This window comes from Gossypium hirsutum, chromosome D05 (assembly GCF_007990345.1).
Source record: "Gossypium hirsutum isolate 1008001.06 chromosome D05, Gossypium_hirsutum_v2.1, whole genome shotgun sequence".
Classification (NCBI taxonomy): Eukaryota; Viridiplantae; Streptophyta; class Magnoliopsida; order Malvales; family Malvaceae; genus Gossypium; species Gossypium hirsutum.
In genome coordinates, this window is record NC_053441.1 from 13,745,583 (window position 1) to 13,768,263 (window position 22,681).

The 22,681-nt window shown below is 32.4% G+C and overlaps 3 protein-coding genes across 3 annotated transcripts; 1 reads left to right on the forward strand and 2 right to left on the reverse strand.

Annotated features, from left to right (window-relative positions):
* Positions 1 to 7,319: 7,319 nt before the first annotated feature.
* LOC107902685 (G-type lectin S-receptor-like serine/threonine-protein kinase SD2-5) lies at positions 7,320 to 8,924 on the reverse strand. Its single transcript, XM_041093857.1, has one exon. It carries the CDS (start codon positions 8,287 to 8,289, stop codon positions 7,348 to 7,350), a length of 942 nt encoding a protein of 313 aa, XP_040949791.1. The 5' UTR covers positions 8,290 to 8,924; the 3' UTR covers positions 7,320 to 7,347.
* Positions 8,925 to 10,734: 1,810 nt separating this feature from the next.
* LOC107902684 (uncharacterized) lies at positions 10,735 to 17,627 on the reverse strand. The gene is made up of 6 exons (XM_016828822.2): positions 17,565 to 17,627; positions 16,585 to 16,798; positions 16,378 to 16,422; positions 12,905 to 15,484; positions 12,653 to 12,733; positions 10,735 to 10,912 (listed from the first exon to the last, which is right to left on the reverse strand). The coding sequence occupies exons 1-4, from the start codon at positions 17,625 to 17,627 to the stop codon at positions 15,144 to 15,146; spliced, it is 663 nt and encodes a 220-aa protein (XP_016684311.1). The 3' UTR covers positions 10,735 to 10,912; positions 12,653 to 12,733; positions 12,905 to 15,143.
* Positions 17,628 to 19,833: 2,206 nt separating this feature from the next.
* On the forward strand, positions 19,834 to 22,681 carry LOC107905826 (ras-related protein RABA1c). The gene is made up of 2 exons (XM_016832592.2): positions 19,834 to 20,320; positions 21,988 to 22,681. The coding sequence occupies exons 1-2, from the start codon at positions 20,100 to 20,102 to the stop codon at positions 22,421 to 22,423; spliced, it is 657 nt and encodes a 218-aa protein (XP_016688081.1). The 5' UTR covers positions 19,834 to 20,099; the 3' UTR covers positions 22,424 to 22,681.

The window sequence follows — 22,681 nt, forward strand, 5'->3', positions numbered from 1 at the left end:
GGAAAAGAAACACCAAAAATTCATGTTAAAACTTAGGTGAAAATAAATTGTCGGCATTAAATTAAAAAGGGAAGATGTTTTGCTGGGCATTACGCGTACAAAAAGGTCACTAAATCATTATCCCATGTCAACAGGTCACGTATCTGGGAAGCGACAACATGGGCGTTGTCTCACTAAGTTTCAGACACCTGAGTCAGTGACATAACTTTCTGCTTCAAGATATTGCTATTATAAACATCTTCATTTGACTTTTTAAATATTTTATATATAAAACTTATTATTCAATAAAAGATTTTTATTGGTTTTGTAAAAAAAAAAAAAACCTGAAATGGCGATTGTTATTGATGATGAAAATAGAGAAGTGTAGATGACTTGATGAATTTCATGCTTTCTCATAAAAATTTTTATAAAGAAATGGAAATTTTGAATGACATTTTGTTCCTTACTGTATAGAAGTGAGCACGTAGTTCATGTATTGACTAAGCAGCCTAAGTTGATTATCTCAAAATTCATTTTCAATTTATTAAATAGAAAGAAATTTTTAATAGAGGAAGGATGAAGAAGATATTTAGAGTACTAATTCATAAATTTCATAACTAAAAAAATTATAAATACATTTAATTATTATTAGATTATATCATGTAAAAAAATATTTTCGTAAAAGAATATTTATAAAAACTATATAAAAATCAAATGAAATTTTAATTGCATTGATGATGGATAAATATCAAATCTACATATGAATTTTATTTCAATGTGCAATGTTATACATGAAACTTTACTTTGATTTAATTTTTATAAACCCTAGCAACATTGTCAATCTAGCATAATTTTATGTTTATGTACCATACACACAAACTATTATATTAATCTAATATAAAAAAAATAGATATAATTATTTATTTAGATGTGTACAATTGAATCTAAATCGAAACTTAATATGTACATTTAAACCATAATCAAAGTTTTATGTACATAATCGCACTAAACTAAAATTCATGTACAAGATTATATATTAATACAAAGTTTATCTATAATTTTGATATTATCCCTAATGAAAATTAAAGATTTAGAGACCATAACCTCGTAAGTTAAAATTTCACTATATTAATATTTATTAATTTATAAAAGCAATAAATTATCAGTCATTTCTCATTAAATCAGACATGAAATATTTGACTTATCCAATCACAAAAAGTTTCAGGAATTTAAGAAGTCAATAAAATAATAGTATCAGAAAATTGGGGCATCTCACCCCCAAAATAAAAAAGCAAAGGCTAAAAAATCCAATTACATGGCCAACCCAAAATGGGCCTAATTTTACAACAAATGTTGTAGAATGAATATCCCAGAGCTTGATAAGGGGAAAACTTAAGCTAGAGGAAACTTGCAAAATCTAGTGACGGTGTAACACCCCTAGCATCACCGGACATAACAGGATAAAGCATAATCATGAAACACTCTTAATCACTTAATCATTAAGTGACTTTGTCAGACTTAACTAATCACAAATAGATTTAATTACAAAACATAAATTAAAAATCAGCACTATTAAAAATTTATCATTTATTCCATACTTAATACTCAATTTTACTGATATATACTAAACCATCAAAACAATTAACAATGCAAGTATTACCATCACAATTGAATTCTAATATTCATGGCATATGCGGATTTATATACCTTTCATATCAACTTACATTGTAACTTATTACCAAATTCATATAAAAAAAAATAAAAGCAAAACATCCACATATAATATGTTATGTCAAATAAATATATTTATTCACAAAATCCAAAGACTTTTCAATTAACAACCCCACCATTACATATTTATGCTATTATAACAAATAATTTGTCATAACATTTAAATTTCTCAATTATATAAGTCATAAAAGAATGCATGTAGCATTAAAACAATAAATATGTTATGCTTAATTAGCCAACAAATTTCATTTAATTTATACACATTTAATCAAAATCATTTAAACATATTCAAACCTAATATTTATCCAATTCACGTATAAATATATATATTTATAACATTATTTAACCATTTAATACATATCATGTCCGAAAATATAAGTTCTTTACACTTAGACTTATAACAACCTATAAGGCCGAACATGCATAGGTGTTTAATCATCCATTAACTAAGAAATAATATTCAATTCATGAACCTATTTCTAAGCCATATAAGCTTAACCAAAGCATCATCTAAATCCAATATGTCAAAAGCAATAATACTAAACTTTATCTATCAAACATATTTACTTTAGCCGAATATATATACATTACTTAAACTTAACTGACCATGCGCATGGTAACTTAAACTTAACTAAATGCATCAAAACCAAATTCAAACAAAAAGGAATAAGCCATTTTCGTTTGGCTTTTAATTTCACATACACATTAGCTCCAAAATCAACATTTTAACTATGCTATACATGCCATATACTTGAAAACAACTTGCCAAAGTACCAAAGAAAATGTCGATAGTGTGATTAGGCTTGGCTGACGATCCCCGAGCTCGTAACGACTTTAAAATCTATAAAACAAAGTAAACAAATATAAACACACAATAAGCTAATTTGGAGCTTAGTAAGTCATAAGCATAAACACATATAATAATTATGACTTGTAACATTGAATTAATAAATTTAAAATTCACATCATTCACAGTAAAGAGATATCATTTACTACTATATTATACATTGATCACATATACAAAATACATGGCCGAATTTGGTCTTTCATAAACACATATAAACTTTTACCCTTGTCATCATAAATAATACTATAAACCAAATCAAATTTGTATACAATCATGATATTTCACAGCTTATATTCACATATCTTATATAATGTCAAGAAATCAACTCATCTCGTTTTCGTATATACAATTAACTAATACACACTTGAACAGATAGTTCAATTTCACATCCGGTTTTCACTTAACATTGCCCGTTGAACCGTTCGGAATTAAAAAGGATACGCGGATAGTCAGAAAGCTTGTACAATGCCAACGTCCTAGACGTGGTCTTACATGTAATCACAGATCGATGCCACTATCTCAGACAAGGTCTTACACGACAACACAAGCCGATGCCAACGTCCCAGACGTGGTCTTACACGAGAACACATATCGAAAATCTTATGTCATGACAGAAGTATCCTAGCTATTCCTACGATTCGTACGGGACTTCTAGATACTAAATCTCAAACGAATTGAACTTGGAATTTAATCTCCCAATCATATATGCATTCGACAATACCAAAAAAAAAATCATGATAAATTAATTCATAATATAGTCTAAATATATATCAGAATTTATCAATGTAACACCCCTAACCCGTAACCGTCGCCGGATTTGGGTTACGAGGTATTAACAAACCAAAAATTAAATTCGAATAATCATAGATATTTGCATGTTCAACCTACTAAAACAACCTAATCTTAAATAAAAAATATAATATCAATTTATTACGAGTCATTTCATATCAAGTATCGAACATATTTGTAAACATATAATTAATAATTAAAATTTATCCAAGATATTTCAAACACCACTATCGGTCATATCACATTTCGCTTATTCGACTAATAAATCTATTATAAACAACAGACCAATTATGTATATAAAACCCACATTTAAAATTTACTTATTTTACATGTAATCATTATATTTTAATATATGTACCTATACCAACCTTATAAATACAAACATTTATAACCATTGGCCAAACATTCCATAAGCATTTATATAATTTCATAGTATATTCGCATATTATTATTCAATTACATAAAACTGTTAATCAAACTGTATATAAATATTTGTTCATCAAACAAATAAAGTTACTATTCATATGGTCAAATTTTCAAACTTTAGCCGAATATAATTTTATTTTTAACTAATGTCAAATTCAACAATATTCAACATTTTCATACCAAACATACCAACACCGAATCCTATATATATACATATATATTAGTATTATTTATTCCCCCAATTAATCAAAGGTCATTTAATAAGGCCAATTCCATAAACAAGATTCATTATGCAAATAACCAATTTCAACTATCCTATAATTACAGTAACTCAATATACAACTTTCACATAGTAAATGATAATCCAAATTCAATCTCAATTACTAAATATAAAGACATTAAATTAGCATCTCAACCATTTACGAAACATAACCATATCATCAACCATAATATTTAATCAAAACATGAAACCATTCATAACAAAATTAACAAGCCATTTTCGTATGGCTTATTATATATACACACTTCATTCAAAAAATATATATATATTCAAAAGGTAGTATAGCCTATACATGCCATAGATTTTATATTTAACTTTTATAAATACCGATGAACGGATGATAGTGTGATTGACTTCACTGATGATCCCCGAGCCCGTAACTAGCTTTCAAAATCTATAAAACCGAAGGAGCACACATACACCATAAGCTATCATAGCTTAGTAAGTCATAATCAAATAGACAATTCAATAATGTTAATAATTCAATAACAAAACTGAATAATGTAATCATATTCATATATATATACTTTTGAGCTTGCAAAATTTAATTATCTAATATGTAACTAAGAATCAATTTTAACTTGGCCGGATCTACATGTAATTAAAGACGTATTTATTTATTTATTTTCAAATCATATACCCACTCTTAACCAAATGTGCTCATTCATATATATAAATGCATATAATTCACAATTATAATATCATCTATATTTACCATTTGGCCGAATATAGGCCTTCATGTACTAATATACTTTCATTTACCTCATATACCATTTTTTTTATTCACAATCGAAGAAACCAACTTAACTTGATATCATATATTATTCAACCATTTCATACTTGATCTATCATGTACTAAATAATTGTTCAAGACCATAATAAAGTTGCATTTTTTTTTGTGTTCTTTCTCATCTAACCAAATTGCTCTTGGTATCGCACACTTAGTGCCCGTTATTCAACATCTCCATTTTAATTTCGCACACTTAGTGCCCTTTATTCAACCTCGTCATTTTAGTTTCGCACACTTAGTGCTGTTCATATAACTATAGCTATCCCATACTCGCACACTTAGTGCTAAATATTGATAAATCATATTCACGTCTATTTCTACTTTCCGACTAAAATACATTCAGCTATATATATATTTTTGCATACTTTCATTTCAGCATATATAATTAATATTTATTCAGAAATTATAACACCTATTTGATTATAAACTTACCTCGGATAGCGATAAACCGGAACGGATCGACTAATCGACGACTTTATTTTTCCCTCGATCCAAGTCTGATTTCTTTAATTCTTGATCTAAACACATTCAAATTTAACTCATTCAAACATAATTTCATTTAATTTCATCCAAAAACACATAAATGGGTGATTTACCATTTTGCCCCAAATATTTAACATTTTTACAATTCAGTCCAAATTGCACAAAACACAAAATATTTCAAATTAATCACAATGTAGTTTGGCCAAATATTCCCTAGTCTCATATAGGTCATTGCATGTAATTTATTTCACATTTTAGTCCCTCAATTTAATATTTCTTACAATTTAACTCAAAATAATCAAATTCATCAAAAAATTCAAAAACAAACATTATAATTTATCACATATATTTTATTTTCTACTATCAACCAACAAAAATCACAAACTATCATCAATGGTACATCACAAAATCATCATAAATTCCAAAAATTAGAGCATGGGTTTTGAAGAACACGAAGCAACGATCTCAAAAACGTAAAAATTATCAAAAACCGATTAAAAAAAATTACCTTAATCAAGCTCAACCTAGGCCGAATATAACAAAGCTTCCACTCTTTCTTTTTCTTTCAACATTCGGTGATGGGTGGATGAACAATCCACTAACATTTTCATTTATTTTATTATAATATATACATTATAATTCATTTACCAATTAACCTTTAATAATAATTTCTAACTTACATGCTAAGGTCATTCTTGTCAAATACCTCCCACTAGCTTTAATAATGGTCTATTTGCCACATAAAGCCTTTAAATTAAAAGAACAACTATTATTCGGCCCTATTTAATTTAACCCTTAAATTTTCATTTTACGCGATTAAATCCTTTCATTTAATCGGACACTTAAACGATAAAATTAAAACACGAAAATTTCACGCAAGCAAATTCACACATAATAGACATAGAAAATAATATTAAAATATTTTTCTAATTCGGATTTGTGGTCCCGAAACCACTGTCTGACTAGGGTTTAGACCGGGCTGTTACAATCAACATTCATATGCTTATCGACTTACCTCGGATGTCATTGATTGTTAAACCAGCTACTCGACCACTTTTGTCTTTTCCCCGATCCAAATCCGATTTCTTTAATTCTTGATCTAAACATATTCAAATTAAGCTTATTTAAACACCATTCTATTTCATTTAGCCTAAAAACACATGAATGGGAAAATTAAAGTTTTTCCCCTAACATTTCACACTTTTTACAATTTAATCATTTTTTGTTCAAAATACAAAATACACAAAATTTGACTACACTCCTTAAGGGCCGAATATTCCTAGTGTCCTTACAAGTCCATATTTTTAATTTATTTAGAATTTTAGTCCCTCAAAAATTTATTTTCACAATTTAACCCTAATTACTCAATTTCACCAAAAAAATTCAAAAACAAAACATGTCAATCTAACAAATATATTTCATATTTCACCCACTAACATCATAAAACTCAAAAATTCATCAATAGCACATTTCAAAATCATCCACAATTCACAAAATTAAGACATGGGTTTTGAAGAACAAGAACCAACGACCTTAAAAACGTAAAAATTATCAAAAACCGAACAAAACACATACCTAAATCAAAGAACACAAGGGCCGAACCTATCTTTCTTCTACCATAAGATGAAAAATTGCATGGTTCTTTTATTTTATATTTTATTTTATTAACATTATATTAACATTATTCTTATTTTACTAAATTAACCTTTACTAATTAATATATATAACATATAATATAAGGTCATTCTTGACCATTGCCATCCACTAACTTATATAGTGGGCTAATTGCATCATAGAACCTCCAACTTATAAAGACAACAACAATTAGGCACTTTCATATTTAACTACTAAATTTTCATTTTACGCGATTAAGCCCTTTTCTCAAATTAAGCAGTCAAATAATAAAATTAATTCACGAAACCTTCACAAATGTAAATTCACACATAATAAACACGGAATAAAAATATTAAAATACTTTTCAGACTCGGATGTGTGGTCCCGAAACCACTATTCTGATTAGGGTCAAAATCGGGCTGTTACAGACGGCATATTCTCTTCTTCCAACAACTTTACCATTGAATGCATAGAGGGCTGTCTCGTATGATCCTCATTCACGCACCACAGTGCCAACATTATCATTGCATTCACTTCTTCAATGTGTTGGTGCACATATTCTCTCGTAAGGTCAATTATATCCGATCGTCGTTTCTCCTGTCCTTTATTCTTCACCAATTTAAGCAAACAAACATCCGAATCAGGTTGGCTGTAATCTAACACCATCCTCCCCGTGATTCCTTCCAGCACAACAATCCCAAAGCTGTAAATGTCAGCTTTTACGGTGATTCTCGAGTGTTGCCACTCAAGAGCCAAGTAGCCCAATGTGCCTCTCATCCGGGTCACCACTTGGCTCTCATCTCTGTTAATCAACTTTGATAGCCCAAAATCATATATTTTCGCATTGAAGCTATCGTCCAGGAGAATGTTTTGGGGCTTCACATCTAAATGAGCAATCCTTTGTCGACAATCCCCGTGAATATATGCTAAGCCCTTAGCTATGTCTAAGACAATCTTCTTCCTTGTTTTCCAATCAAGATAGAAGCTACTGTTTTCGTGGAAGATCCATTTGTCCAACGACCCTCTACTCATATATTCATAAACTAAAACCCTGTGGCGCTTATCAATACAGAAATCGATTAGCTTCACCAAGTTTACATGATGTATGTTCCCAATGGTGTCCACTTCCGCTAGAAACTCATCGATACCTTGCCCGATGTTTTCAAGCCGCTTTACTGCAGCCATTGTTCCATCCTTTAACACCCCTTTATAAATGGTTCCGAAGCCACCTCCTCCTATCCTTTCAGTAAACTTTGTTGTTGCAAGAGACAACTCACTGTAGGAGAAACTTGTTAGAGGTCCTGAGATGAGTGACTTAAGATGTTTCCATTGTCTGCATGCACATTTCATCTTCTTTAATAGCAGGAAGCATATAGCGAAAGAAAAGCCATGGTTAGCAGAAATGAATATATAGCTAATGGGATTTTGTACCAAGAATGAGAGCAAAAGGTAGATGATCCCTTAGAGGAACAATTAAACTTCCAAAAAGGAACCTTTATGTATGACGATAAATAATACCCATCTTTATATGGATTTCCCATGATTGAGAGTATCTCAGTGTGGGAAAGTAAAGAACAATATCCGTTACCGCTTGACGTCATTTCCTAAGAAATAAAGAAGGCAGCTTTATAAGATGGTTTGTGGTGACAGGCTTGCTTGCAACTTTTTTCAATGTAACTGACGACTGGATGCCGATATATTAAAGGTATTGAAATAGGCAAGACTCCCGAAATGAATCATTTCATAGTGAATTGTCACACCTGAAATAGTATTAGGGGTTGATTTCTCGATTACAAAGATTAGGATACTAGTAATTTATCAGGGCAAAATGGTGTTTGCGATTTGGTCCGATAGGACAGTTACAGGTACCCCATTTGCAAACCCCAAGTCTGTCACACCTGAGTTGTAACACCCCTAACCCGTATTCATCGCCAAAATAGGGTTATAAAGCATTACCGGAGTTTAGAAATTAATTTACAGACATTTCATTTCATCAAGCATTCATATTTATAACCAATCAAAATCAAAACATTAATGAGCTAACGTTGGCCAATTTAACTTATACATGCCATTATAACCAGAATCAAATCATCCAAAATTACAAATAGAACCAATGGATAGTGTGATATATCTCTGACAAGCTTCCAACCCAATCGAGCTTCCGATAATCATTTCAATGCATCTAATAATTATACATATTACCAATAATAATTCAATTCCAATAATAAAACACATATTTATATAATATTCATCACCAAATAACATTCACTTTAATTAAAATTATACAGAATATAGTTCATACGAACTTACTAGGCTAAATTACAGAAATACCAAAATTCAGGGACATTTTGATAATTTTCTATTTTTCTCGAATTTCCACCCAATCTTGATCTAAATTAATATTTCATTCAATTTATTAAATTTAAATAATAAAAAAATTCATTTCATGCAATTTGGTCACTTTTTGAAATTTTTACAAATTTACCCTTAAAATTTTACTTTTATTCAATTTAGTCTTTGAACCTAAAACATGCAAATTAGCCATTTTTAATGAAAACTCATGCTAGTTGAATAATAATATATTTTCCTCCTCCTCTTCTCCATTCCACATCCTTAATGTATATAGCATGCTTATATGTAACATTATTTATAATTTTACTATTTATTTATATGTTCATTCAAAACTGTCCACTTGTGTCATAGTCACTGAATTTATTATATCTGGAGATATGGAACTCCAAATTTAAATCCACTAATTTTTCCTGAAACTAGACTCACATATCTTCTTACCATAAATTTTTTAGAATTTTTGGTTTAGCCAATTAGTACAGTTTATTTTTTAAATTCTCCCCTGTTTCACTGTTTGACAGTTCTGACCCCTCTTCACTAAAAATTAATTATCCCATTATACAGAAGTTGGATAATGTTATCATTTGTTTCTCTTGAAAATATACTCATTAATAAATATAATCATATAAATTATATCCCATGATTATTTTGTACAATTTTTAATGATTTTCCCAAGTCAGAGCAGAGGATTCTGAAATCATTCTGACATTGTCTCACAAAATTTATTATATCTCATGATTTACAATTCCATTCCTTGCACCGTTTCTTTTATAAGAAACTAGACTCATTAAGCTTTAATTTCATATTTTTTTCATCTTTTAATTTGATTCCCACAATATTTGGTGATTTTCCAAAGTTAGACTACTACTACTGTCCAAAACTGTTTTAATGCACGATGTTGATTACTAAGTTTATAACTCCTTTATTCTTTTTCTCTATAATATTTCCCATCACTTTGTCTTATTTCCCTTCACTAATATATCAAGAACATAAGACCTTATTTAAGAAAACTCTACAATAACATCATTCCCATGCTTTTTCAATAATATCAAACTTAAAAATATATTGAAATCTTGATGTTCTTACCTTGTCCTATTAGTTTCAACCTTTAACTTGATTTTCTCTCTCCTCCAGCTTCTCTTTCTTGAATCTAACTTGATGTTCTAGCTCCCCATTGTTTCCTTGTTATCTTTCTCTCTTGATGGATATAGAAATTCTTTTGATTTCTAAGTGAAAATGGTGAGTATTTGGTAAAAGGACCAAATTGTAAATAAAAGAAAGTATCTTTCCTTCTTTTCTCTTCATACGTTGGATGCATGGGAAGAAGATGATGATTCTTCATCTTTCCTGTAGCACCCCTAACCCTTATCCGTCACCGAATTAGGGTTACGAGGCATTACCAAACAAACACAACCATTTTTTTAAACCAAACTGATCACAAACATGGAATTTAAATCATTTTCGCATGGCTATTTATATTTTGCGATCCAAAACTAACAAAAAACATACTCAAACCTATACATGCCATAAGATCGAGTTCAAATTTTTAACAAAATACCAAAAGAAGTCGATAGTGTGATAGACTATGCTGATGATCCCCGAGCTCGTAACGCGTCTCCAAAATCTATAAAACAAATGGACAAAAAACAATCAAAGTAAGCTTTTATAGCTTAGTAAGTTTATAGCATAACTAAAATACATATAAACGAACATATGTATAATCATTATATGCTTATAATCAAGTTACATACATAATCATTAATTGCATATACAAATTCCAAATATACTTATCATTTGCATTTTATGAATGCATATCTATGATCTTTCAAATTCATATGTCAAAAGCTTATATTTTTACTTATCAACTACATGAATCAAATGCACATTTATACTTCTAATCCACATGTGCCGATTGCATACATGTATATTCAACAATTTTCATATCAACCAATATATGTGCCTATTCACTAAACACATAGGTCCAAACATTTATAAGCTCATCGAATACATATAAATAAATATTCATATACTTATTCATTATATATAACCCAAAATTATTTATATATTTATATATATCACATGCATATAATCACTTAATTAACATATTCACTGGCACTTAGCCTGCTAGGCTTATAGCCTGATTCAGATCACCGGCACGTAGCCTGGTAGGTTTATAACCTGATTCAGATCACCGGCACTTAGCCTGCTAAGTTCATAACCTGGTTCAGATCACCGGCACTTAGCCTGCTAGACTTAAAGTCTGAATTAATTCACCGGCACTACATCTGCTAGGCATCGAGCCTGAATACCACGGATATGAAATTGGTCTTTCACAAAATTCTTTATAAGAAAATCTAGATATTCTTTATATCTCATATACATCATTTCAATAATCGTATCTCAGCAAGAATCGAATTATTTTTCCAATCTTTGTAGCAAACATACATTTGAATAACATCTCTATAGTTCATATCATTAAATTCAGCTCATAGAACTCAATACCTGCATTCGAATATTATATATATTTTCTTTTATATTATAAGCTTCAACTTATAAAACTCAAAGCAAACATTAACTAACATACATATAATTCATGTGATTAATTTCAACTTATCGAATGCAATACATACATTCGGTTAACATATATGTAATCCATTAAATTTCATCCAACTTACAAAATTCAGCATATATATATATTCGGCTAAATATATATATATAGAGAGAATCTATGCAATTTGTTTTAACTTATAAAACTCAAATATACATTAACTAACACATATATATATACAATTCATACATTATATTTTAACTCATATACTTACACTTATACGATATAACTATATATGTATATTATTACCTATTCGATATTTCCATATATATAAATATACTTAACATTTAAACCTTGAAATATGTTCAGAACTAATTCGAAAATATACATGTATATTCTTCAATTCACACAGAGATATTCATTCAAAATTATTAAAGTATATACAATATATACCCTTAATCAAACTCAAAGATTATACTTAATTATACATATACATATTCGAAAATTGTTCTTGCAATTATAGCCCTCATATCATCAAATATTTCCAAATGAAGTTTCAAACATATAGCTATACTATATATAATTATATCCATCTATGCACCATTCTTAACTACATTTAATCCCCAAAGCTTAATTAGACTTATATTCATATAGCCGAATATAAGTGTACACATATAAGCCATCCATATATCAACTTAATTAATCAAAGTATATATATTTTTTATACCTTAACATAAAAATACAGTAGATATTCATACACACAAATATATATATATTTATATTGAATTATTAACATTAAATAGCTAGTCGACTTACCTCGGATATTAGCGGACACGATCGACTATTCAATTACTTTCGTTTTCCCGCGATCCAAATCCTTTTTCTTCGTTTCTTGATCTAAACATAATCAAATTTAACCTTTTTATTCATCAAAACATTCAATTAAGTCCAAAATTCATCAAAACATTCAATTAAGTCCAAAAGGCATAAGATTTTTCCGGATGCTGGGCACACACAAGACATTAGATAGATGTAATAACTTCTTTGTTGTAGGTAAAAATGCATTACCAATAGACGAAATTTTAGTGGGAGTTCCATTTTCCATTACCAGAGAAGAAGTACTTGAATACAGATTGTCGCATTTAAAACCAGAATCATCTTGGTAGACATGATGAGTGGCTCCTGAATCTGGATACCAGGATGAGGTCCCTACTGGTGTTGGAACATATGAATTAGTTTTATCAAAATTAGAATTATATTGTGTAGCAGCCGAAAAATCAGACGTATGAAAATCAAGAATTCGGGACAGACCAACACCCTATAAGGAGTCAACATCAAGTACTCTAGCACGTGGTCAGGACCATTATTGTATAGAAAACTGTTAAAACCAACATGATTGACATTGGGCTCACTAGAATTGTTCAGCCCAAAATTCGGACTAGCATTATGCGGCCCACTAGAATCGTTCAGCCCAAAATTTGGGCAGTATTTACCTGTCCATCAGGCAGCCCACTAGAAGTATGCAACCCAAATGACTGGCCTAGAACAGGTAACCTAGACACCCCAGCAGACGACCCCAACTGATGATGGCCCATTTCTCGCCCAAAATGGCGCCCCAAATCTCGCTCTACACTGTTCCCAAAACCATGGCCCAAATTACTTACAAATATAGGCTCATTTTGTGGTCTGACACACACACCATACATCACAGTGGGCCATCATGATACCAAGCAAAACCATTAGCAAAATTATCAGAATTCCTACCATTCGAAAAACCAAACCCAAATGTTGAAGACGACGACCAGCCTTCCCATGGAATTGAAACAGTCTCTATGTGTCGCTCATGTCCATAAAAAATAGTAGATCAGCTAGCAAAATTACTAGGCAAACTTTGGCCAGAAAAACGCACTGGACTTGGTTCGCTCTGACCACCGTAGTCACGGTTGAATCGGTAGAAACATCGTTGTGCAAGTTGACCAAACTGACTGCATATCTGGCACTGTATTCGAGGATGAAAACCACGCCCACGCGAGCCAGATGAGAAGCAACCACCACGCCCAGAGCGAAGATCAGATTCGGTCACTGCCACAACCGGAGACGCTTCAGGCACGTTCGCAAGCATCGACGCTTCTTGCACCACTTGTGTCTGGCGACTCTCTAACTCCATCAACACATCAACCAACTTTTGAAATGGGAGGGTCTTCGACGAAAATGATGCGAGAGTTAACACAGCATCGAACTCCGATGGAAGACCAGCTAGAATCACTTCGACCTTTTCAGCCTCCGAAACGACAAAGCTAGACGCCTCAAAGAGAGCATAAATGTTCTGAACCTTGGCTACATATTCAGTAACACTCAACACATCTTTCTGAGGGAGTGTAACTCATGTTTGATTCGGGAAATTTTAGCACAGGTGGAGGTAGCAAACAGCCGATTAGTAATACTCCAGATGTCACACGCCGTCTTAGCAGCTGTAAAAGAAGACAGTAAAGATGCACTAATAGTAGAAAACAACCAAGATGCTAAGAGTTTATCTTATTGAAGAAAGACGAGTGCCTCTAGATTTGGAGTCAGAACACCATCCGAAGACACAACGAACCGAGGCGGAGCATGTAGTGTACCATCTAAAAAACTTTGCAGCTCATATCCTTCTGTGATTAATCTGATATGTTGCTGCCAAAGCACAAAATTCTTCTCATCTAATTTTACTGTATCGTGACGAGGGAAAGCCTGAATCAACCGGGAGCTAGAAAAACACGGAGTAGAACGATCAATAGACATGGAATCTTGTGAATTAGCCATGGAGCAGCAGCGGATGAAGACCTCAGGAGGTTAGGCGACTGATACCATGTTAGATATCATAGACATAAACGAAAATATTGTTAAAGAAATACCAGAAGAACTATAGAGTAATTTTCTAATGAATATTCCTCATCTCGAATGAATACATTGATGAATTTTATATACTCACATGAAGATAACTAATCCTAACCAACTAATTAACAAATTGACAACAGACTAACAACCTCAATCAATCTTTATACTCACGTTTAACACTCACCCACCACAGATGCAACCGCGCTATGAGAATTCAAAGAAAGGTAAAATAAGCTTTGATTGTCATGGACTGAAGTGGTTCTTGAAGTAATCTGGTGGTTTGGCCATAGTACTTGGCCCAATAGAAGAGTGACAGTAGGATACTGGGAAGATTCCAAACTGGTCGAGTGTCATTAAAGAGTATCATAGTATCGTGTTCATCAATGCTCATACCAACAATAGAGGTACCAGATGAATGAGTTGACCAAATTTACTTGCCATGTTCATCCATCAAAGACAACTCTCCACCTTGGGTGAATTTGAGTGTAGCATTTTCTTTAACCGGCACATTCCAATTTACAGTCCAAACCACCTGGGGACGTTCCTTTAAATTAACTTCACCATTGAGCATATCCACGAACATAATCGACAAGTCACAGTAATCTTTGTAAGGGCAATTGCAAAAGAAGCCGAATCCAAATCCATAGTTGCCAAATGTACTATTTTGGGTTGTTTCTGCCTTGAAAAGTATAAAGCGAGCCAAGGAGCCATACGTGAACTTTGTTTCTTGAGGAATGGATTGATTGCTGTTTGTCCAAGTTGTTCGGTTTCCTGCAGAAAAATAAAGAGTTGAGTCCGGCAGAAAAGCCACTACCAAACTAGATAAATGCTTAAGATAAACATTGATTGTATCAAGCTAAAATAGGCTATAATTTAGGTTGTATAAGCAGGAATGGTTAGGCGTTGGCTACCAAAAGAACACAAGATTTAAATATGACCATCATTCACTTGTTCTTACTGCTACAACCGGCAAATATTTTGTTCTTTCCTCGTCAAGAGTGCATTCAAACATATAGAAATCATCGTTGACCTGAAGTCATACATACCTTTTAGTTCTTTCGACAACATAGAAATTTACAAAGTCATATGTATGTTCTCCAATGCGTTCAATTCTCAAACGTATTCGGCTGTTATGTTTCGGCACTGGCTATCCTAAAGATTCGGATATCATAAAAGTTACCTCTGCTTTACGAATGACACAACTTAAGACGCCCTTTGAAATTCATGTGTAGAACGGAGATATCCTGTCGGTCAAATATATTGGCGAACAACTAGGCTTCTTCTATCAGAGCTTCCCAAATCCAAAAAAATATTTGTGCTTTTCTGCTTTGGAACTTAGTTCATCTTTGTCCAATGCTATACATATTGGCCAATCATAGTTTAATTTATTTACATCAATTTCAATAATGCAAAAGTACCTTAGCATGTTGGATTTTGGATCTTGCTGATCAGATGGGAATGTGGTTTTCAATCTTGGGAGCTGCTGCAGGCTTGGGTTTTTGCAACTATTTTTCAAGAAAAACTAACACTAGCCAAGAAAATTACCAGAAAAAAATGGTGGAATTTCGGTTGAGCAATTAAGCAAATGCATATTATTCACTAATATATATATATTTCTCCTAGAAAACTATAACATTTACATAGAAGAAGGTAAAGTATACTACCGGTCTTCACATTTCCAATAGTCTCCTTCAAAAGCAGCAAAATGCCTGCAAAAAAAGTTCAAAAACTTCATTAACAAACCTCAACAGGATCAAAATTGAAGCTGAACCAAGTTGAATTCCACTTCTTAATTATGGAACAGAAATGAATTCAATCATATGTGATGGGAAAATATAAAGCCATACATTGAAAAAAAAATTATCTCTTACTACGACGTCGGTCCATTACTCTTTTGAGCCTTTCAAGCATATCTTGTTCAGTGAATATTCTACCAAGAGAGCTTAAAAAGGCACTTCTCCGAACCGGGGGAGACCAAATTCCACTCTTCTCATAATCAAAGTTGAATTCAGACACGTCGAGGAACTTCTCGAGAAGGCGATCGGAAACAGATTTAGGAACCACTTGAACCTTAACAGGAGATGACTACGGCAAATTAGAAGGTGAAGATGAAAAGACTTGAAAGTTTGACATTGATAAACAATACAACTCAGTACAAAATAAACTCCGAAAAGATAACAACAAGATAATGATAATTAAAACAAGCCTGGGATTGGTGAGAAGGAGGAGACAACATTTTTAAAGGGCTAGAATTTGGGGGGAAAGAAGTGGGAACCTAGATAAAGATAGTCCTGGATGGCATAACTAAAGGGTTTATATTACTGGGGTCTGAATTCAGTGGAACTTGGACTAGTTTTGGCTAAGTTTTGGCTAAGCAATATTGTGAGGCATAAAGAGCTTACAATGAATATCTGCGATTTTGTTTGGTATGTATGGATGAATGGTTATGTTCTTTGAGTGGACCCTTCTTGTGTTGTTCATTGGAAGTCCATCGTTGCTGAAGCAAAGATGGTTTCGAGAATGTGATTTGAAACATGAAAGATGGGAGTGTAGTACAATCTGCTATATCCAAGTTCCCATATGATATTAAGGTTCAAATCATCCTGTAAATGGAGTTGAATTTTCTTGCAAGCAATCTACTGACAAACATCATCAAGATACGGAACATGGGACAACAATTTTTGACTTTTGGAACTGAATTATTTCTGCCCATATCATGTTGCTAGTGACGACATGGGAAGATTCTATTGTTGCAAAAGCTAAAGTCGAATTTAAAAATCAAAAAGCTGCATTCAATAATTTCCATTTTTATCGTCTTCTGAGCTTGTAGAGCTCTTAGTTTACGTTATACCAGAAACAACATATTTCTAGTGCAGGTTACAGTTTGAAAGTAGGAAGCAGTAGGGCCAGCCATTTGCCCTTTTCCATGGCTTTGGACATGTTCGTAGGTGGCAATAATTTCAACTCATTGGATGCTGAGTAACTTTTCAAGTATGCCTCAATGATTTCAACTTAGTGGGGAGCAAAGAACACTGTCCTTAGTAACACTTTCAGCTTCGACTTTGGAGACCCATTTTTTCCCACTTCCTTTCACTGAACAAACCATTTCTCTTGAAACGAAACTCCCGTCTAAAAGCAATTTATCAGCCAATAATCAGATTAAACGAATTTGAATCAAACCCTTCAAATTTTGCTTTTCTTTTTTTTCTGTATGGCTATTAAGTCCGTCCATAGTTGCATCCAAAAGAACATCATGGGGCCAGTTGTGAATCAAAATTACACTGCAGGGAAAAGGGTTATAACAATATTTATAAGTTGGGAGCTGTGGCCAGCTATCTGTCACGAAACTAATAATTAACTAGGGACCAATTCCAGAAATTTAGGTGACCGTATTGAAGAAAACGTTGGACTGAGTCTCGATTAAAACCAGTAGTTCGACATTTGGCGTCTACTTTATGTCAAATCATCACTGTAGGACAGGACTTTTTACTAGCGTAAATTAAGTTGATTCAAAATCATTAGCCTAACACTGTGTTTTCCTGGGCTTTATAACCGAACTGATTGCTATTTAAGTTGGTTCAGGCCTAAGTAAAGCTCCTGACTGGCAAAGTGGAAAGAGCCTGAGTTTAGGGATGAATATGGGCCATGAACTGGGTCGAAACTCTAGTTTATAAAACATGGCCTAGCCTACCCAGTCCACCAGGATAAATATAAATCTTAAATTTAACTTATTTATTTAGGTTAAGATATGCTTCATGTCTTTATATATAGATTTTTATAATTTTAAATTTTTTATCTTTTACTTTTTTGAATTCAAAAATTTAAGTTAAATTGTTAATAACATTGTTAATGTTTTTCTATTAAATTTATTAGTGTGACATTTTGAAATAAAAAAAGTAATAATCATGTAATAAAATAATTACTTTATAATAGACTTGAATTTAATATATAAATTTTAACAGTATTAATAACTGAGCTTTTATTTTTAAATCTAAAAATTAAGATAACAAAATCTCTTAAAATAAAAATAGGACTAAATTCCAAATGTATGAAGACTAGAAGGACTAAAAGCATCTTTTAACCTTTTATTTATTATATTATTTAATTGAATTAAAAATGTGGCTACAACTATTAATATGGTTTTGGACAAACAATGAGAAAAAAAAGGTAAGGTCATTACCTAAAAGAAAAATAAAACATGAGTAGTTGATAGTGCTGGTAATCATAAAAGCTCACGTTTGAGCTAATCGCATTAACCTTCCAACATTACCTGTCATTTTCTCCTCCAATTACACCACTCGTTTTTACTTTTTTGGTACAGCTGGTATTTAAAATTTAATAACTGAATTAATTAAAATAGGAAAAATAATTATAAAATGTCATCACTCCATTGGCTAATTAAATATGGTTTAATTAAACCTCAAGTTCATTACATTTTGCAACAGCCATCAACCCCGTTTATACACAAACCAAAACACAACAAACATCTCACCATCAGCATTGAAGTCACTTGAACTTGAAGCTTCCACTTTCTACTTTCTCTCTGCAATAAAACGACCAAAAACTGCAACAATTCCTGTCCTGTAATTACCTACCATCTTTATTCCAAATCTAACATTCCTCCAAACTCCAGACCACTACTCCTTTTTAACCGCTAAAAACACCCGTAATATTTTTTTATAAAGGATGTGTTTTCATATTTGTATATAAAATATAAAAAAAATACATACGCATCCAAGACATTATAATTTTCTTTTTTCATCTTTATAATTTCAACAAAATCATACTTAATTTATTTTTATATATTTATAATTTTGCTACATGAAATTATATCATAATATAGTTTATATATATATATTCCTTTTTGATACTTGTGATTTTATTATCCAAGTAAGCATAATTCTGTTACTGAAAACATACATTTGTACATCTTATCATATGTTAATTTCACTCTACAACTTTACTATAAAACTATATAAATTAATTCCCAAATCAATGCATAACTGTTCCTTCCATACACAATTAATAGTTTATATTTATATATTAATATTGCAAAATTATTAATAAATTAAATTTATATTAACATTTAACATGTAAAAGTAAAGAATAAAAGCCAAGATAATCTGTCTCCAACTCTAAAAAAAAGTACCAAATCCCACTTCCTCTAATTTTCACTCTCGAGTCCCTCTTCTCAGAGACAGCAGTCTTTTACATTGGAAAATATTTAAAAAGAAATTTACTTTTTTTTCTTTTTCTTTTTTTTTTGTAGTGAGAGATCTTAAAGTTGAAACGAAACCCTCTTTTGCACGCTCTTTCTCTCTCATATTCATCACTCGAAGCAAAAGTAAAAGGGAAAGTAAAAGGAGGGTTTTGAGGAGGGTGAAAGATGGCTGGTTACAGGGCAGAGGATGACTACGACTTCCTTTTCAAGGTGGTGCTGATCGGTGATTCGGGAGTAGGCAAGTCTAACCTTCTCTCAAGGTTCACCAGGAACGAGTTTAGCCTCGAGTCCAAGTCCACTATTGGCGTTGAGTTCGCTACTCGTAGCTTGAATGTTGATGGTAAGGTCATCAAGGCTCAGATTTGGGACACTGCTGGTCAAGAAAGGTCTCACTTTTCCTATTTCCTTGTCTTCCTTTCTTGTTTTTTATTTTATTATTATTATCTTGGACCTGGGTATGTTACTTCTCTGCTTGTTTGCGAAGAAAGGTGAGCAAACATATAAAGGGAATTGTGTCCCTTTGGCTGCTTGGGGAAAGAAAGCAACTCTGGTTCTGCAAGAGTTCGATTTGATCTGAATTGGCGTTCTCCGAATTTCTCTTTTTTATCTGTGTATTAGAAATAGAAAGGGTCTTGCTCTTGCATATCTAGATCTGTGAGCAACATGTGCTTAAATGGTGTTGTGGTTGTTTGCTTTTTTACAAATCTATTATTTATATTTAGTTTGTTTTCTTACTACTAATATGCTTGGGTTGCGAATAGATCAAACATAGATTTGAAGTCAGGATCAGCAGATCTAAAGTTTCTTCATCTTGTAATCTCGTTGCATGAGTTGTTTGTATTCCTTTGTAGTTGTTATTAATGGCTTTGACAATGAGCAAGACGCGAAGTGGTCACGGTTTGCAATAATATGCTTGTTTCCTGCTATAATCCATGATTTCAATTTCATTGTAGAGTGACAATTGCACTATGATAGTCCAGTTTACTCAGTCGAAGTACTGTAATAAGTTGGGTGTAGAATTACCTGCCTACTTGCTAATTTTTCTCATATGTAGTCATTGCTTACCTGTATCGAGAAATTGTGAATCTAGTTTACCATCCAATCTTGTTTGATACTCAGGTTGTGACAGGGAATTGTAGGTAGTTTGTGGTAAATTGGTAATGGAAGAAATGATTTGAACTAGTAAACAGATGTTAGCTTGTTAGAGAGACCTTTTTAGTCATTGTCTGGTATCATTGTTCAGGATTTTAAGAGGGAAATATTAGTGCTTAAGTAAATAGTTTTTTCTTTTACTCTTCTGTGCTGGAAAAGTGGGTACTTACTGTTTCATATGGTTTCTTTTTTTGCACTGCGGAATTGCTACTATTTATCACTTGAATATAAGGGGCTTGTAGCTTGTTTTATTTGAGTAACATTGTAGTTGAACACCTAAATATTATAATTTGGGTGGATATGCTTTGCTGAACAACATCGATTTGTCAATTGTTTTGTTGATTTTTATCTTACGAATATGAAATGTTTTCAATACAAAAAGTCCCTTGGATCCTACAGCTAGAGCATGCTCCTCATTGTCGGTATATCTTGTTCTATTATGGTATAAGGCTACTAAGTTGTCATATGTTTTGTAATGTGATTCATTCATTTTGGATATGAAAATGCAAGTTATTGACATCATCCTTGGATTAGCAGGAAGAAAGGGGAAGGAGGATGCGATAATAAACCCAGAGGAACAATAAAACCATCGATTTAGCAACATTTTGGGCTGTGATATGTAATGTCTCTATATAGTTTTTGGATTCAGATAAAGATTGAAGGAATTGCTTCTACATCATTGATGAGCTGCACCACCTTAGTTTTAGAATCATGGTCAACGGATGCATGATTGACCCTTGGTTTCGGGGGATGATGGGTATAGAGTGTAATTAGGGTTGATGAGGTTGTTAAGTGGCTGGATAGTTTTCGTTTAAAACCTGCTTCTTTTGTACTCGAAAGATCTGACTTTCTTGTGGAAGTTTTTGTTTTGTTTTCTGAACTCGTCTTCACACACTGTCAGGTACCGTGCCATCACAAGTGCCTATTACCGAGGAGCTGTTGGTGCGCTACTTGTGTATGATGTGACCCGACACTCCACGTTTGAAAATGTGGAGAGGTGGTTAAGAGAGTTGAGGGATCACACGGATCCCAACATCGTGGTCATGCTCATAGGCAACAAATCAGATCTCCGACACCTTGTGGCTGTCCCAACTGAGGATGCAAAATCCTTTGCGGAGAAAGAATCCCTCTACTTCATGGAAACTTCAGCCCTGGAAGCAACAAACGTGGAAAACGCATTCGCAGAAGTGCTGACACAGATCTATCACATAGTAAGCAAGAAGGCAATGGAGACAAGTGATGAAGGGGCTGCTTCAGCTGTTCCATCCAAGGGGGAGAAAATTGATGTCAGTAAAGACGTGTCTGCAATGAAGAAAGGGGGTTGCTGCTCGAGCTAAGGGATGAAGAAGATGTTAAAACCTGCAGTCTCTGATTGTTTTAAGGGATGCAGGCATGGATGGGGATTTCATTGTAAACCTTGGGTTCTGTAAAATTTTTCTCAAAAAGGTACCCTATAGTAGGATATGGGTGGACTGGAGATTGATTTAATTTACATAAAAAAAAATTCATAATGGCTGTTAATTTGAGTAGACAAAAGGCATGTGAGGAACAGGGTTTTACATTATTTGTGATCTGGTTGGTGAAATTTGAAAACA

What these genes read in the sequence shown, in the direction of transcription:
- LOC107902685 (XM_041093857.1), bottom strand. Translation starts at nt 8,289, where the DNA reads ATGAAATGTGCATGCAGACAATGGAAACATCTTAAGTCACTCATCTCA.
- LOC107902684 (XM_016828822.2), bottom strand. Translation starts at nt 17,627, where the DNA reads ATGGCTGGCCCTACTGCTTCCTACTTTCAAACTGTAACCTGCACTAGA. An exon ending in AGTAATGGACCGACGTCGTA is followed by an intron (nt 16,423 to 16,584) that starts GTAAGAGATAAT and finishes CTTTTTTTGCAG; the next exon opens with GCATTTTGCTGCTTTTGAAG. An exon ending in TATTGGAAATGTGAAGACCG is followed by an intron (nt 15,485 to 16,377) that starts GTAGTATACTTT and finishes ATTTTTCTGCAG; the next exon opens with GAAACCGAACAACTTGGACA.
- LOC107905826 (XM_016832592.2), top strand. Translation starts at nt 20,100, where the DNA reads ATGGCTGGTTACAGGGCAGAGGATGACTACGACTTCCTTTTCAAGGTG. An exon ending in GACACTGCTGGTCAAGAAAG is followed by an intron (nt 20,321 to 21,987) that starts GTCTCACTTTTC and finishes ACACACTGTCAG; the next exon opens with GTACCGTGCCATCACAAGTG.